Here is a 16,006-nt window from a genome sequence, read left to right on the forward strand (position 1 = left end):
AGCCCAAGGACCTGCTGAGAATCTGCTCTGTGTATCAAAGCTGCATTGTCCTAGCTCCCGGGGAGACGGGCCGGAGGTGCCCAGGAATTGTACTAATCAATACAGCCCCATTGTCCGTGCCACGGCAGTTACTCCTATGGGGAGAGTGAGCAAGGGGGCAGGGGGACATGGTACATGGACTCAGCAGTGATGGTGGGGGAAGAGGATGGGATGGGGGTCTCAGGTGGGAGGAGAGAGAGACCCCAGAGAACGTTCACCAGTGTCCATGGCAAGTGCCCGGACGGGGTGGGCACCCATGTGGCCTCATCCCTAGAAGCTGGGGATGGGCACAGATGTCGGGGACAATGGGGCTGATGGCAGCAAGTGTGAAGGGACAGGGAGAGCCATCCTCCCCGCCCGGTAGAGCATTCTGATTTGACCTTCAGAAGGCAAGAGAAGGAATGTCTTCTGGGAAGACCTGGGTTGGGTCTGGGAGAAACATTATGCAGGGCTGCCCTCAAACCTCAGAACTGCCAGGGTCACAGACCAAAGCCACTTCCCCGAGTGCCAGACCCACTGCCAACTGTCTGGGGTAGAGACTGCCCACAGCTGCTGCGTGTGAGGCAGGGCTGCCGGGCTTCTCCAGGGTTAGAGGCAGGGCCCACCCAGTGTCCGCCATCACTGCTCCCCAGGGCCTGGAGCAGAGCCTGGCGAGCCTGGGGTGCATCTTCTGTCTGCTCCCTGCAGTGTTGGCAGGTCTCTGCCCACCAATCAGGGCTCTGAGCGGAACAGCACAGGGCATGCCCTTGCCTCTCTCACCTGCTCTACGAAGGCTTGGACTCCTAACAGGTGCCCAGAGCTTGCTCTGAAGCTTTCCTGGAGGCAAGAGGCACTAACAGCCCCTGAGTACTGCTTGGCCTAGGGCGGATTTTCCCATGGTCCTGCTCCTCCACCCCTGGCCCCTGACTCTTTCCCAGATCTGGATCAGCGAGGCCAGATAAAGGACAGAAGGCTCTGTCATTGCAGGGCGGGTGCTACCTAAGGGCCAGCCTGGTCCCTGGACCAAGGGGAGAGAACTTGGGGGAAGAAGAATCTAAGGGTGCGGGGAGGTCGTGGGGTCTTTTAAGGCAGCCACAATTTACTGTAATGGCGATTCTGCCTGAATTCCCCAATAGGGCTCAGAGAAAGTTGCCGGTGATCTGGATTTGGCTCAAGGTCAGTCTGGGATGTGGGGTCTTGTCTGTCCTCCTCCATAAAGTTTGTCTTGGATGGGACTTCATCCCATGAGCAAACCCCAGGGCTGCAGAGTTCTGAACAAGAGGCCTTCTAGATCCCAGCGGGGCCCGCCCAGCCAGGCGGCTCCAGGATTCTTCAGTGTCCACCGAGAGCAGGAGGAGGGAGCTCACAATTCACAAAAATATCCAGTGGACACTGGTCTGGGAGGGTGGGAGTGAGGAGCCAGAGGAGAGCCGTAGCCCAGGGTAGAAATCTGGGCTCTGTCCGAGTCTGTGCATGAAGAAAGGAGGGGGTGCATCCCATGCGGGTGCTCACCTCTGGGAGGGGGCTCTGCGGCTTTGTTTCCTCTTTACTCTTTGCTGTAGGTTCCCATTTTTTTTTGGTGATAAGCTTAAAATGCTTTTATAATTAGAAGAAAAACAATAACTTTTTTTTAAGGATTTTATTTATTTATTTGACGGAGAGAGACACAGCGAGAGAGGGAACACAAGCAGGGGGAGCGGGAGAGGGAGAAGCAGGCTTCCCGCTGAGCAGGGAGCCTGATGCGGGGCTCGATCCCGCGACCCCGGGATCATGACCTGAGCTGAAGGCAGACGCTTAACGACTGAGCCACCCAGGCGCCCCAACAATAACATTTTTTAAAAGTCATTTAGAAAGTTAGTGGGAACTAATGGAAGATTCAGGAGAGAGTCAGGAATAGGAAAATTCCAGGCAAGGCAGAACTACAGAGATTAGTAGATCTACTGAGGTTGCCTAGTCTGTCCACTGATTTCATAGTTAAAGACGCTGAGTTGCAGGGAGTGGAAATGACTTGCCCAGAGTCGCTGGGGGAGCAGGCTCTAGAATGCTGGGGTTCTCATGCCTGGCGCAGGGTCCTGCCCTGCCAAGCCCAAGGCATGGTGGGGAGATCTGGATTCTGCCCTCAGAGCTGAACACCCCTCATTCCAGGAGCTCATCCAGAGCAGGGACTAAGCCAGGCACAAGGCTATGTAAAGGACTTATGTAAGTGATTGCTCTGTATGGCTCACTCGGCTAGGCAGGCACGGGGTGGGAGGTCACGAGTCCTTGTGTGGGACTGGACCCAGCTGCCTTAAGGACTGCTCCTAAGGGGAAGGGCATCTGTGCATGTGTGGTCTTTTTTTTTTTTTTTTTTAAAGATTTTATTTATTTATTTGACAGAGAGATAGAGAGCACAAGTAGGCAGAGTGGCAGGCAGAGGGAGAGGGAGAAGCAGGCTCTCCACTGAGCAGGGAGCCGGACGTGGGGCTCGATCCCAGGACCCCAGGATCATGACCTGAGCCGAAGGCAGCCACTTAACCAACAGAGCCACCCAGGCGCCCCTGCGTGTGTGGTCTTATGTGAGGGTCTTATGTGCGTGTGTCTTTGTATGGTGGGCATCATGGAGGATGATCAGCCAGCTTACCCCACTCAACCATGGAAAGAAAGCCCCAAAGCCTGCCTTCTACCCAACTTGGGGAGCTCGGGCACAGGGCAGGGCTGTCCCTATCCTGGAGACCACCGATCATGCCCATGGCCATGGAGTCTCAGGTGAGGGTTGGGGCTATCCAGGGAGCCTGGGGAGGAAGCACCAGCCCCCTGTGGTTTAATTCGTCACCCAGGTGTGAGCAAGGGGGGAAGGGAGAGCAGCGAGGGGCAGATAGTGAAAGATGGGTGATGGGCAGGAGAAGCCTGGAGCCCGGCCAGTCGGCAGGGCTGAGCTGGGTTAGGCAGACGGGCTGCTGGTCTGGCTGAAACTGTGAGCACAAAGGGGTTCTTTCGTGGGTGCCCGAGAGCTGACGTCCGCTGCAGGGACAGGTCTGATCAGTGGTACAGGTATCCACCCAGCAGAACAAGAACATGAGCGGCTTAGGCTAGGGAAGAGGATGCAAGGAGAACAAAATCGAGGCAGTGCTGGAAAAGCTCGCCAGCTATGGGTCTCGCTGCCCAGGAAGGCAGCGGCCGGGGGTGCCCAGGGGAGAGCAGAGAGGGGAACTGGAGCCTCCAGAAGCCCCGCAGAGCATTTTGGAGATCCTTTCCTCTAGCGTACTTGGAGAAAGGGGGGCTTGCTATGTCCTCTGCAGAGAGCCAAGCCCTCGCCAGCCAAGTCACCTGAACGTAGCTCGCACTAGAACGGAAGTCAGAGGCCTGGCCGTGGCTCCCATGGTGACCTCCCAGCCACTGCTCTGGGAGTCGGCCCCACGGTGCTGAGACGCAGGCCTCGGAGCCAGAATCGGGGCGCTTCTCACACAGCTTGCAGAGTGTCGCTGACCCCCAGCTCCTTCTGCACCGCAGAGCCCTAGTGTGGTCAGGAACTCCCACCAGAGCCCCATCCCCGGCTCCCTGCCCGGGGCCCCTGTCTCAGGGCTCCCGCCTCCCGAGTCGTGAGTTGTGGCCACATGGCCGAAGTGGTTAGCGCAAGGCCCAGTGGTGTGCCGCTCATTAACTGAGCAGAGCTGGCTCCTGAGGGCTCAGTCAAGTGGCGGCCTGGGGGCACCCCCACCCTCACTGTCCCCCTCGATGCCAGGGAAGGAGCAGAGCTCAGAAATCCCGGTCGGGTCCCGCTGCACTTGGTTGGGGGGGTGCCTCAGCATTCAAGCCTTGGGGACCTCAGCCTCTGCAAGGAGCCCTGCCTTTGCCCTGCCCATGAAACCCTCCTGGCCCCTCGGGTGTCTCTTTTACAGCTGTGAGCACTGCTTCATGACCCCACCCATTTACTCTGCAGCTGCCAGTCTCCCATTGTGCCCCTAAGTAAACAAGCCTTGGACAGAATAAAACTGTTATTGTAGGGTCAACATATAGGAGCCCTATTTGGCCGGGATTTGTTTGGGAATGCAGAAGCTGTCCCCAAGCCGGCCTCACACCCTCTGAAAAAATGCCCCTGCCCGGACCGTGCAGAATTGCTAGGCCTGTCCCCAAGAAGGCCTTCGGAGGTGGTGACAGCCTTAGGCAAGATTCTGTATGGGCCTGTCCCAGAGGGCACACTCAGGCTGTGAGCCACCCTCTCTCCCAGAGCCAGACTGGCCCTCAAGCCCCTTCATCAGGGAAGCCTTCCCGACCTCACCCTGCGTGCCCCCCGCCTGGCCTCCTTCCATATATCCTTGTGCCTTGAGAACTTGCGCTTTGTGGTCACCTCGCGGCTGCAATATAAAAATCATGGATTTGCTTCTGTCATTGATGGCTTGCTCCGCCACTGATTTCAAGCTCTGAGTGCGTAGGGGTGTCTGTTTAGTTCACTGCTGGATTCCCAGTGCCTGGTGCAGGGGCACACAGTAGGTGTTAGTAAATCCCCGTGGTTGCAGGAATGAACGTATGCAGGCTCTTTCAGCCTGTCAGTTCACTCTGCGTGCTCCTCAAAGGGGACTGGACCCCAGTTCTCGGTGCCGTGCCCCCAAACCTCCTTGGAGGGTGTGAAGGTCAGTGTCTCCTCTGGGGCAATGCCAGATTGGCTGTACAGGATGGTTACTCCACAGGGTGTCTGTGCTTTGGTGGCCAGGGTATGCAAGCCGAAATATGCCCACTGCGGGAACAAGGGGTACGTGGCTGGGGCCTCCACTGGGCACTGGTGCCTCCCGAGTCTCCATTCCCAAATAGGCCTTTCTGGGAAGCGCACAGGTCCCAGTGAAGCCATTGCTCCTCTCTGCATTTGTCGGTCAGTGTCAGGATCCGGCAACATTTCGAAGCACCAGACCTCTTTGTTTATTGGCCAGTGTGACTGTTGTCCCTGAATATGTCTCTTTCAAGCTGGGGGCCAGTGTCACTTCAGCAGCGTCCCTCAGAAGCCATGCTGCTCTGTCTCCAATCCTGGTGTCCTCCAGGGACTCCTGTCTGTTTCTCTCAAGGGAATAGCCCATCTCCCAGAGGCTGTCTCTGTCACTCTGTGCTTCTCTGCTGGTGATTCTCAGGGTCCCTAGTCTCCTAGTGAGAGCCCCCGACCCCTCAGGCTCTCACTCAGGGTGGCTTGATTTCCTGTCACCCTGGGAGGGGGTGGAAGGGGCATGGCATGGGGAAGGGGCATATTTACACTTGTAAAGGGACTTGCTGAGCCAGTTCCAGCTGTGGGGTTGGGGTTCAAAAGGGGCTGTCCTCAGTGGGGCCTCAGGCCACCCAGCCCAGCCCTGCAGGCCTCCCCCCCCACCCCCGCCCCCGCCCAGGGCAGACCCAGCTTCCTTTCCTTGGGGCAAATTCCCCTCAACGGCCCCTCCTGGCCAGCCCCCTCCTCGTCCGCAGCCCACCCCCTCTCAGCTCAGAGACCTTTTTCCGGAGTCCCTCCCTCTGTTTCCCCTAGCAGTCTGTCCTCCAAGTCTGGCGTGGTGCCTACAACTCTGGTCTCTTCCCCCAGCTCATGGCCAGCACCACCCAGCCCAGGTCGGCTTCCCCAGGGCCCCCTCCCCGGCTATGGGCAATATCGATGGCTCCCCTGGGTCCTCCCATCCTGAGTCCCAGAACACCCTCCCCAAGTCCGGCCCAGCTCAGTTACTCCCCCGTCTCCCGCCTCACAGCCCTGCCCATCCTGTGCCCCCAGGAAAGCGCCTTCAGCTGGGGGAAGGGTCGGGCATCCCCTCCCCCGCACCGCCTGCCCGTGGGCGGCGGCGTGCTCAGCCTGGTGATGTGGTAGCGGCGGGTGGGGGGTGCTGTCTGGACACAGGCCCCTTTGTGCCCAGCCCGACTTGGCTGCTTGGTATGAGGCTCAGCTGCTCCCAGATCCTCACCCAGAGGGGAGAGGGGAGGCTTTGGAGGGGCTGGGGCTGGGGGGCTCTGGACTTGGGCTCCCTCTCAGTGTCCCACCTCTCCGATGTTGGCAGCAGCTGCTCAGGTGGGCTGGTGCCCCTGGCACAGGGTGCTGGGGGGCTGGTGAGGGAGGCCCCACTTGGCACCCTCCAGCAGCCGCTCCTCTCTTCTCCCCTTCTCTGCCAGGCCAGCCAGCAGCTCCTGCCAGCAGAGGGGAAGCCCGGGGTGGGGGCGGGGGCTTGGGGGGTCCATGGTGTCCCCGCTGGGAGAGGCCCAGAGGGTCAGGCACGGGAGCACAAACCTTTCTGATGGTAGCTTCTCTCCTGTCCCCACAGAATGGTGCTGTGCCCAGCGAGGCCACCAAGAGGGACCAGAACCTCAAACGGGGCAACTGGGGCAACCAGATCGAGTTTGTACTGACGAGCGTGGGCTATGCCGTGGGCCTGGGCAATGTTTGGCGCTTCCCATACCTCTGCTATCGCAACGGGGGAGGTACCCAGTGGGCACAGGGCAGGGACCTCCCACTTGGCTAGAGCCTACCCACCAAGGCCTGGGCTACCCCCTCCCTGGCACAGACCCCTCTCCAGACAGGCTGGCCTCTGGCTCTCATTTCCTTTGCCCCAATCCCTGGCTTAGGTACCCTTTACCTAATGCACAGGTCACCCCCTGACCCTGGCTGTCTGCTGTTTGAGCCTGACCCTGCTAGCCTGCTCCCTTGAGGTCAAGAGAGGTAGAAAAAGGCGCCCCAACCTCCCAAGGTTTCCTGTCTTACACCCCCTGTGTGTCAACAGCCCCCTAAATGGTTCAGGGAATTTGAGGATCCCAGCGACTTATGTTTGTGAATTTGCTTGGTGAAGCCATCAAATCCCACCCTAACATGGTGGGTCTGGGGCCTGGGTTCTGTTCAGGAAGCCTCTGCCAAATTCAAAGGCACGCTGTGGGTAGGATACCTCAGACCCAGGCTCTTGCTCAGTGCGTGGACAACCCTCCTCTGGTCTTAGCCGATCGCAAAGGTTTTGCTGTTGGGTTCTCAGCAGGAAGAGGGTGGGACCCCCCAAGCCCGCCCTGAGCCAGCCCTTTCCCTGCCTGCCAGGCGCCTTCATGTTCCCCTACTTCATCATGCTGATATTCTGCGGGATCCCTCTCTTCTTCATGGAGCTCTCCTTCGGCCAATTTGCAAGTCAGGGCTGCCTGGGGGTCTGGAGGATCAGCCCCATGTTCAAAGGTGAGGCCTGGGTGGGGTACACCGCCTCCCCCCCACACACACACACATGCACGGGCCTCTGGGGGCCTACTCACCCATCTGTACAAACACTGTCAACCCCCACGGAGCCTTGGTGCTGACCCCAAGCCCTACGTCAATGGCCAAGGCCACAGATGCATGCTGGGATCCATGTTTACTTGGCCTCCGCCTTCCTCACCTACCACGTGTATACACAAAGCCCCCGGGCCCCCCAGCTCACCCCTGCTAAGGCCTTGACCTGTCCCTTCGATGGCCCCCCCACAAAAGCCTGCCCCGGGGGGCCCCTCAACATTAACCTTGCCTCCTTCAGCTAGATGTGTGAGGCTGCCCCCCTTCCCTCCCTCTCCCAGGTGTGGGCTATGGCATGATGGTGGTGTCCACGTATATTGGCATCTACTACAACGTGGTCATCTGCATCGCCTTCTACTACTTCTTCTCGTCCATGACGCACGTGCTGCCCTGGGCCTACTGCAATAACCCCTGGAACACGCCCGACTGCGCTGGGGTGCTGGACGCCTCCAACCTCACCAACGGCTCCCGGCCCGCCGCCCTGCCTGGCAACCTCTCCCACCTGCTCAACCACTCGCTCCAGAGGACCAGCCCCAGCGAGGAGTACTGGAGGTGAGGCCCCACTGGCCCCAGGCTGGGGGGGACACCTGGCGCCAAGCCTCGGCTCTCCCCCCTTGCCATCGGGCAACTTTCTGCCGACCAGGTGGGGTGCGGGGACCGGAGCCGGGCAAACTAAGGAGTTTACAGACTAGCTCAGGAGAGGAGGCTGACACAGCCGAGAATGATGGAGGGCTGGACGCTGAGTTGAGCGTCCTGACAGGGTGCAGTGAGGGAGGGCTCCAGCAGTCAGGGACGTCCGCAGGGCAGAGTCGGGGGACAGCGGGGTGTCTTCCTGGTGAGAACAGCGTGAGCAAAGGCCTCAGGTCCCAAAGGAGAAGAGGCTGGTCCTGACCCTGAGGGGAAGCTCTTCTGATGAGACTCACAGGTATGTGGGAAGCTCATGGGCCCTAAGGGAGCCTAGGAGGGGCCACCAGCCTTCCTGGAGAACTTATATGAATTAAGCGTAGACTTACCACTCTGCAGGGCAGAGGGAGCCGTAGAAGCTTCCTGAGCCCAGGGCTGTCATCATCAAGCCGTGCTTAGGAAAGACAGCCTGGCACTCGTATGCTCTGTGGTGAGAGAGACTGGAGTCTCAGGGCTCGCTGCAGGGAAGCTGCTGTTGGAGGTGTTCTAGAACACCTTGGCGTGAGGGCGCAGGGGGACGTCCTGAAGGAAACCCCCCATGTCCTGTTGGGGAACTGGTGGGAAGAGAGTGTTGGGGGCCTGTGGGTAAGCCATGTTAATTCATTCCATATCTACAGGGTCTGCTCTGCCAGGCCCTAGGTACCCATGGGGTCTGAAGAGCCCTGAGCCCCTCGCCTGAGGAGTCCACAGTCCTGAGGGGGGTCATATTAGGGCAGGTGCTCAGGGGTGTGGTAGGGGCACAAAGACGGGGTGGTCAGTTCTGAGGGACGGGGCCGTGAGGAGGTGGTCCAGAAGGCTTCCCTAGGAGGGAGGAGGGAGGTGTAGAAGGGTTGGGAGAGACGTGGGCAGGAAGGCCGTGGCCACGAGGTGGCGAACTGGAGACAGGTGGGACAGGAGAGGCCAGAGGCATCATAAGGCACAGGGCTTCCCATGCCAGGCTGAGGTTTGAAGTTTCTCCACCAAGTGGTAGAGAGCCAGAGGTGAGATGGCTGAGGCCCCAGGGAGACGGAAGTCCTAGCGGGTCAGAATCCTCTGAGCCTGGTCCCGGTGCTCCGACCCCGCAGGGCCCGGCTTCCCTGCACCAGCCGCCGTGCTGTGTCACCAACATTCAAAGACAGCTCGGATGTGGTCACTACCCACAGGGCTCGCGGTGTAGACAACAGCGAGAGGCAGGCAAAATTACCTCCAGGCCGACTCAGTCCCTCAGTCGCTGGACAGATCATTTCTCGAGCACCTAGTAGGTACCAGACACTGCCCTCGGAAGGGACACAGGGTGAGGAGTAAGACACTCGGCTCCTGCCCTCGTGGAGGTCCCATCTACCGAGAGGACTAAGCAGTTTACTGCCCAGTTAGGTATTCTACTGCGTTTGAGGCATGGTGTGGTCAGGACAACTTGATCTAGACTCGGAGGGTGGGGGGAACCTGAGGAGCACAAAGCCTCACCCGCACCCACGGGGCTGCTCCAGAGCCTCTCACCCCAGCCGGTCTGCCAGGGAGGCCCAGCCGGCTAGGGCCAGCCACGGCAAGGTTCTGGAGATTTTATCCAGGGCAATCAGAGGGGAATAGTCCTCAAAGAAAACTGGTCATGGGCTGGGGGGCGCCCAATGGGTGGCCCATTGAACTCTCCTCAGTCAGGGCTGGAGTCAAGCCTGCCTCGCTAGCCGCTGTCCCAGGCGGGGCTCCTTCCCAGCAGGATGGCTCCCTGCTGCCCCCTCCTGGAAACCCTGGGAAATGACCCTTGAGAGGCCTGCCCAGGCCGGCTTCAGCAAGGAAGCGAGGAGAGCAAACACCGCCGTTCCCCTGGGCACCTACTGTGTGCCAGGCACGTTATCTCCTATCACAGTATCCCTATTTTTCAGATTCAGAGACTGACTGATGTTCAGAGGTTAAGGAACCAGGCAGCAGCGCTGGGTCAGGAGATGTGCTTCCACTGTGCCTGGCGCCTGGTATGAATCAGGCCAATGATACTCTGCAGGTGTCCTTGGTCCACACTCTCCAACACCCCTTTGGAAAGCTGTGTGATCACATTTGAGCCCCGCCACAACCTCGTTTGCTAGCTCGTGCAGGTAGTATAAAATAGTCCCGTTTACAAATGAGGGAAGCAGGTCAGAAAAAAGATTAGGAGACTCCTCTAAAGCAAGAGAAGCACAGAGGACAGATTTCTGAGCCCCAGTCTGCCTCCTGCCCACCCCCTGGCCCACAGTCTCCTCTCTCCCACCAGCCCTTCAGTCTTGTTTGACGATCCTCTGCGTGCTGGTCTGATTCCGGCCCGCAGGCGCTGAGTAACAACCAGGCTCTCACCTCCACAGCCTGTGGTGCACAGCAGAGCACCCGAAACCCAGTGGGACTTAGGCCCCAGCACCCTGCTCCCAGCGTCTTCATGGCAGCTCTGGGGTAGCACAGACCTCACTCAGATTGCGGCTCTGTTGCCCCTCAGCTGTCTGGCCTGGGAGATCGATCACCAAACCTCTCTAAGTCATAGCTGTTTGTCCATTAAATGGGAGGGGTCGCAACACCTACCTTGTTGTTATAAAGAGGGAATGAGATCATGCGGCATCACTCCGAAGAACAGGGACGGGTGCTCAGGAAGCACAGTGATGCCTGCCGACAGGCTCCAGCCGCTGCTGGAGACACAAAGAAACACATTAGGCTGTTTTGTTCTCAAGGAGTTGATCGCTGGGCTGGAGCAATTAAAAAATAATGCAGAATAATTCCAGAGATGTTATGCATCGAGAGCCAACTTGTAAATATGCTGGGTTCCAAGAGTTCTTAGGTTAATTGATCTCAAAAGCACATGGTCCCAAAACAAAACGAAAAACTAAATATGGTGCCATAAAAAGAGAGGTAGAACTCACTACTTGGTACCCAGGCTAGCATTCTAAACTTTTTAACCCCCCGGTATTGTAATGCTGTGCCCTTGCAAATCATATAAATGATTTAAACCTAATCAGATAAAACACTACCAGTTTAACATATATAATTAGACAAAGTTAAAAAAAATCTTTTGAACAAGAAATGGTTTCTTTTCGTGGAATGCTATTGGCTGAAGTAAAGCAGCTCTGAGTAAGCAGCAGAAGGACCCTGTGGCTATTCTGGAAGGCTTCCAGCACGCAAGTGCCCTGAGTAGGTGTGCCTGGTTGGGTGGGGTCTGGGCAGCCCGGAGCCCCCAGCCCAGTTGCCTTCAGCTTTGAGTGACCTTGTCTGCTACCTCAATAGCCCCAGAATACTTTTTCTGTGTGCTATGAAGGAAAAAAGATTGGAAAGCACTGTCGAAGGGGACCAGGTGACTCTTTCTGGTGGTCCCACAGCTCCTGAACTTCTGCCGTCCCCTTGCCTTTGGTTCCCCCATTGACTAAAAGCCTGGAGTTGGGCACGTGTTGGACAGCGCCCTCTGCAGGTCGTGGTGCGAAGGGCGGCCTCCAGGGAATTTCTGAGGCTGCGAAGAGGCAGGCCCGCCCCGCAAACACCAAATCCCAGGCCTGGCATCATTGTCCCATGAGGGGACAGAGTAACATCCCATCACAAGGTATTAAAAACGTTGCCATGAGGTTTGAGAACTGACTTGGGAAAGAAAGTGCGAATAGCTGAGAATGATAGAGGACAGCCTATGAGCTCTCCTGAGAGGTCCTAGCTGTAAAAGGGGACAGAAGGGAGCCTGTATTTACCTAAATCCAGTTACAGATTATGCTAGGTTGGTGTTATTATGCCCATTTTACAGATGAAGAAACTGAGGCTCAAGAGCTTACCTCTTGCTCACCACTTCTAGCCTGGACAACTGCAACAACCAGGCTGGTCCCCACTCCCAGGTTCTCTCCTTTCTACCTCCAGATCCATTTACCACAATTTTCACTCATTCATTCATTCATTCATTCAACAAATATCTTTTGAGTACTGCTCTGTGCCAGGCACTTTGCTAGGCACTGGGGGCGCTGGGTATTCCTGCCTTTCTAGAAAATGGATGACAAACAAAATAAATAGGTTAAAAGAAAAAAAAAAAAGGAGACATATGCTGTGGAGGAAAATCTAGCAAAAGGGGTAAGGAGTGCTGGGCAGGGGCCAGGGCTGCCATTTTAAGCAGGGTAGCCAGAAAAGGCCCCTTTGCAAAGAGGGTACCCGGAGTAAGTATCTGAAGGAGATGAGGAGGGTGAAAGCAATGCCGACAAACCCAGCTGCATAATTTGTGGGGCCCAGTGTGAAGTGGACATATGGGGCCCCTTGTTCAAATGTATGCAGAATTTCAAGATGTCAATGGCAGAGCATTAAGCCCAGCACGAGGGCCTTCTAAGCAAGGGGCCCTGTGTGACTGCACACGCCTCACACCCGTGTGTACGTGTGGATGTTTGGGGAAAGAGCCTCCAGACAGAGGAAAAGCTCATGCGTGCAAAGACCCTGAGGGAGGGGCATGCCTGGCATGATTCAGGAACCACGAGGAGCCCAGTGCAGCTGGGGCAGTGAGCAGTGCATCAAGTGGGAGGACAGCAGACCAGAGGGGTGGCAGGTTGGGGACAACGGACCACTTTGGGCCTCGCAGCCACTGCAAGGACTTAGGCTTTTCCCTGGTGAGAGATGGGAGCCGCTGCAAAGTTTTGAGCCAAGGAGAGACCCTGAAAGTGCTCTTACCAAACCCTTCAGAAGCTTCCCATTGCTCGCAGGATAAAATTCAAACTTCTCAGCCTTGCCTTCATGGCTTCTTATAATCTGGCTTCTTCCTATCCTTCACCCTTCTCTCTTCCCTTTACCTTCTGTCCCAGGCTTGCTGAGCTGCTGACAGACCCAGGTTAGCCATGTTCTTTCACGATCCCCTGTCCTGCTGAGTGCTGCGTCCTCAGCCTGGCATGTGCTGCTTCTTCTCTTCACCCACTTGCTCCCATTCCTCAAACCTTAGCTCAAGCCTCACCTCTTCTGGGAAGCCTTCCGGTGTGCCCCTCCACCACCCTTCCAGTGGTGTCCATATGCCCGATCCAGGTCTCTATGCCCAGCATCTCACACAGGGCCCGGCACATAAGTGTCCGGTTGATTGAAAAGGCACTGCTGGGGCGGCGTAGGGCGCCAGATAGAGCCACACATACATAGGGGAGGAATTCGGGTTCAAGCCTAGGCCTGCATGCTCCAGAGCCTCCAATCTTTATTCAGCACTCCACCGCCTCCCTCGGTTCATCAGGGATGGAGAAGGCTAGTGTGGGTGAAGAGTTCCCAGAAGGCTTCCTGGAGGAGGTGACACCTGATAGGATGTGTCCGGGCTGGAGGAGAAGGCATTACTAAAGGGAGAAATGCACAAGCCAGGGCCTGGGATGGGCCGGAATAGGGACAGGGAGGCCTCCACACTCCCGGGACTGAGGAGGCTGGCCCAGGCTCAGGGTGTTACCCCCAGGCGCCTTTGTGGTCCCGGAGGGGCTGCAAGCAGTGGAGTCTCAGGGCAGCAGACAGAAGGGGTGGGGTGGGGCCAGTCGGGGCTGGGGCCTCATAGTGGCACCCTTCTTCCACATGCTGCACCCTCATGAGAAAGAAGGAACCTGCCAGGCTGCGCCCCAGGCCTTGGGAGTCAGTCACTGGGCATCAGGGGCCCGGGCCTCAACAGCAGAGTATCCCCTTCCCCAGGCTCTACGTGCTGAAGCTCTCAGACGACATCGGGAAATTTGGGGAGGTGCGACTGCCCCTCCTCGGCTGCCTTGGTGTCTCTTGGGTGGTGGTCTTCCTCTGCCTCATCCGCGGGGTCAAGTCTTCAGGGAAAGTAAGTATACCCCTCCCCCAGCAGGGTCTGTGCCCACCCAGAAAGACCCTGCTTCCCCTGCCGGGGTTGTGTGTAGGGGTTGGGGGCAGGCGGTGATGAAGGGACATGGGAGGGGAGGAGCGGCCAGAGGGTGGTGGGGTGGTGGCTGAGGGGCCAGGCAGGGGGTGCCCAGGGCGGGAAGAGCTGGGAGGAGTCCAGCGGAGCCTGTCTCGTGCACAGGTGGTGTACTTCACAGCCACATTTCCCTACGTGGTGCTGACCATCCTGTTCGTCCGAGGTGTGACCCTGGAAGGAGCCTTCACGGGCATCATGTACTACCTGACCCCGCAGTGGGACAAGATCCTGGAGGCCAAGGTGGGCCATGGAGTGTGGCCTGGAAGGGGGGGAGGGGCCGAGAGGTGCCCGCCTCTGACCCCCGCTGCTCTGCCCATCCTGCCCCGCAGGTGTGGGGGGATGCCGCCTCCCAGATATTCTACTCGCTGGGCTGCGCGTGGGGAGGCCTCATCACCATGGCTTCCTACAACAAGTTCCACAACAACTGCTACCGGTGAGCCCCCACCCCCCCGCCAGCCCCGGGCTGCCCCCTCCACCCAGCAGCCTTCCCCAGGCTTTCCCAGATCCGCAGACCCAGTGCAGCCTGCTGGGCCTCCCCCGAGGGCCCTGCATCGCACTCACGGCCTGGAGGTCCTGGGAGTGCTGGGTCTGGAGTGGGTCACTGGGGAACACAGAGAGAAGGCGGGGGAATGGTGATGCCCCTGGGGTCTCTGGGGCCTCGAGAGCCTCAGCCCACCTAAGAAGGCCCAGAGCAGACCAGAAAAGAGGTTGAGGGGGCCTCTGTTCCTAGAACGTTCCATCTCAGGTCTCCTCTCTGCCCGACTGGGCAAGGGAAGCAAGCCGCGTGTCTTGAGCCCTGTTCTCCTCCCCACCAGGGACAGCATCATCATAAGCATCACTAACTGTGCCACCAGCGTCTATGCGGGCTTCGTCATCTTCTCCATCCTGGGCTTCATGGCCAATCACCTGGGTGTGGACGTGTCCCGTGTGGCTGACCACGGCCCTGGCCTAGCCTTCGTGGCTTACCCTGAGGCCCTCACCCTGCTGCCCATCTCCCCACTCTGGTCCCTGCTCTTCTTCTTCATGCTCATCTTGCTAGGGCTGGGCACTCAGGTATGAAGCACGGGACGTGGGCCAGGGGCCTGGTGAGGGTGGAGGCCGGGCCGGAGGCCAGGCCCCTGCTCTGACGGCCACTTCCTGCAGTTCTGCCTCCTAGAGACGCTGGTCACAGCCATTGTGGATGAGGTGGGAAACGAGTGGATCCTGCAGAAAAAGACCTACGTGACCTTGGGTGTGGCCGTGGCTGGCTTCCTGCTGGGCATCCCCCTCACCAGCCAGGTAAGCCCCGAGGGAAACGCTGGGCTGGAGTGGCCCGGGAGGGGGGCATCGTGGGTCGGGGATCCGGGCTTCGGCGCTCCCGGCTCAGCTGCCCACTGGCCCGCAGGCAGGCATCTACTGGTTGCTGTTAATGGACAACTACGCGGCCAGCTTCTCCCTGGTTGTCATCTCTTGCATCATGTGTATGTCCATCATGTACATCTACGGTAAGTGCGCAATCTTCTGTGGCCTCTCGTGTCCCGGCCCCTGGCCTCCCCACGCTGCCCTGCCAGGCTTGCTGACACCCCTCTCTCAGGGCACCGGAACTACTTCCAGGACATCCAGATGATGCTGGGATTCCCACCGCCCCTCTTCTTCCAGATCTGCTGGCGCTTTGTCTCTCCAGCCATCATCTTCGTAAGTTCCTCGGCTGCCTGCCCCCCTCCCTGCTGCCCCCCTGGCAAGTGTCCTTCTCTTGGGAACCAGCAGAGGGAGAGCAGGAGCCCATCCATCTGGCCAGAGCTTCCCCCCACCCTGACCCTCCCACGGGGTCTCCGCACCCACCACTCTGGCCACTGGGAGCCTGAGAGAGGTTGCATAGAGTCAGGCGGAGACTCAGAACCACCCGGGCACTGGCCTCGGCTTGGGAAGGGAGCTTAGAGCCCTTATTCAGCTGAAGACGGTGCCCAGCCTCGGCAGGGGAAAGCAGGCTGGCAGCGGCAGAGAGCGGCCCTCCCTCCCTCCCTCCTGCGTGCTAGCCCCAGAGGGGCCTCAGGAACAATTAGTGATATTGGTGTCAGCCTCCATCGGCCTTGCTGATCCCTCTTAGCGGAGGTGCTCAGGGTACGCGGTGTGAATGCACGGGTGTTCCAGAAGCGGGTTGTACAAGTCAGATGTCAGCTCCAGATCAGAGGCAACCTCCTACGCCTTCCAGGCACTGGAGTGGCCTGGCTCTGGAGAGGGAA

At 58.4% G+C, this 16,006-nt stretch overlaps 1 protein-coding gene across 8 annotated transcripts in view; it reads left to right on the forward strand.

Annotated features, from left to right (window-relative positions):
• Positions 1–16,006, forward strand: part of SLC6A9 (solute carrier family 6 member 9) — a 31,519-nt gene that overhangs the window by 11,741 nt on the left and 3,772 nt on the right. For 5 of the 8 annotated variants that reach the window (XM_036107530.2, XM_036107533.2, XM_036107531.2 and 2 more), the window contains 10 exons: positions 6,279–6,435; positions 7,037–7,168; positions 7,537–7,807; positions 13,538–13,670; positions 13,890–14,024; positions 14,114–14,217; positions 14,600–14,837; positions 14,928–15,062; positions 15,169–15,268; positions 15,358–15,458. In XM_036107530.2, coding sequence (XP_035963423.1) covers positions 6,279–6,435; positions 7,037–7,168; positions 7,537–7,807; positions 13,538–13,670; positions 13,890–14,024; positions 14,114–14,217; positions 14,600–14,837; positions 14,928–15,062; positions 15,169–15,268; positions 15,358–15,458 — 1,506 coding nt within the window. Of the gene's footprint in view, positions 1–6,010; positions 6,029–6,278; positions 6,436–7,036; positions 7,169–7,536; positions 7,808–13,537; positions 13,671–13,889; positions 14,025–14,113; positions 14,218–14,599; positions 14,838–14,927; positions 15,063–15,168; positions 15,269–15,357; positions 15,459–16,006 lie in introns of those variants that run through there. The other 3 variants (XM_036107534.2, XM_036107537.2, XM_036107536.2) reach the window with 3 other exon arrangements.

Source organism: Halichoerus grypus, chromosome 5 (genome assembly GCF_964656455.1).
Source record: "Halichoerus grypus chromosome 5, mHalGry1.hap1.1, whole genome shotgun sequence".
NCBI lineage: Eukaryota > Metazoa > Chordata > Mammalia > Carnivora > Phocidae > Halichoerus > Halichoerus grypus.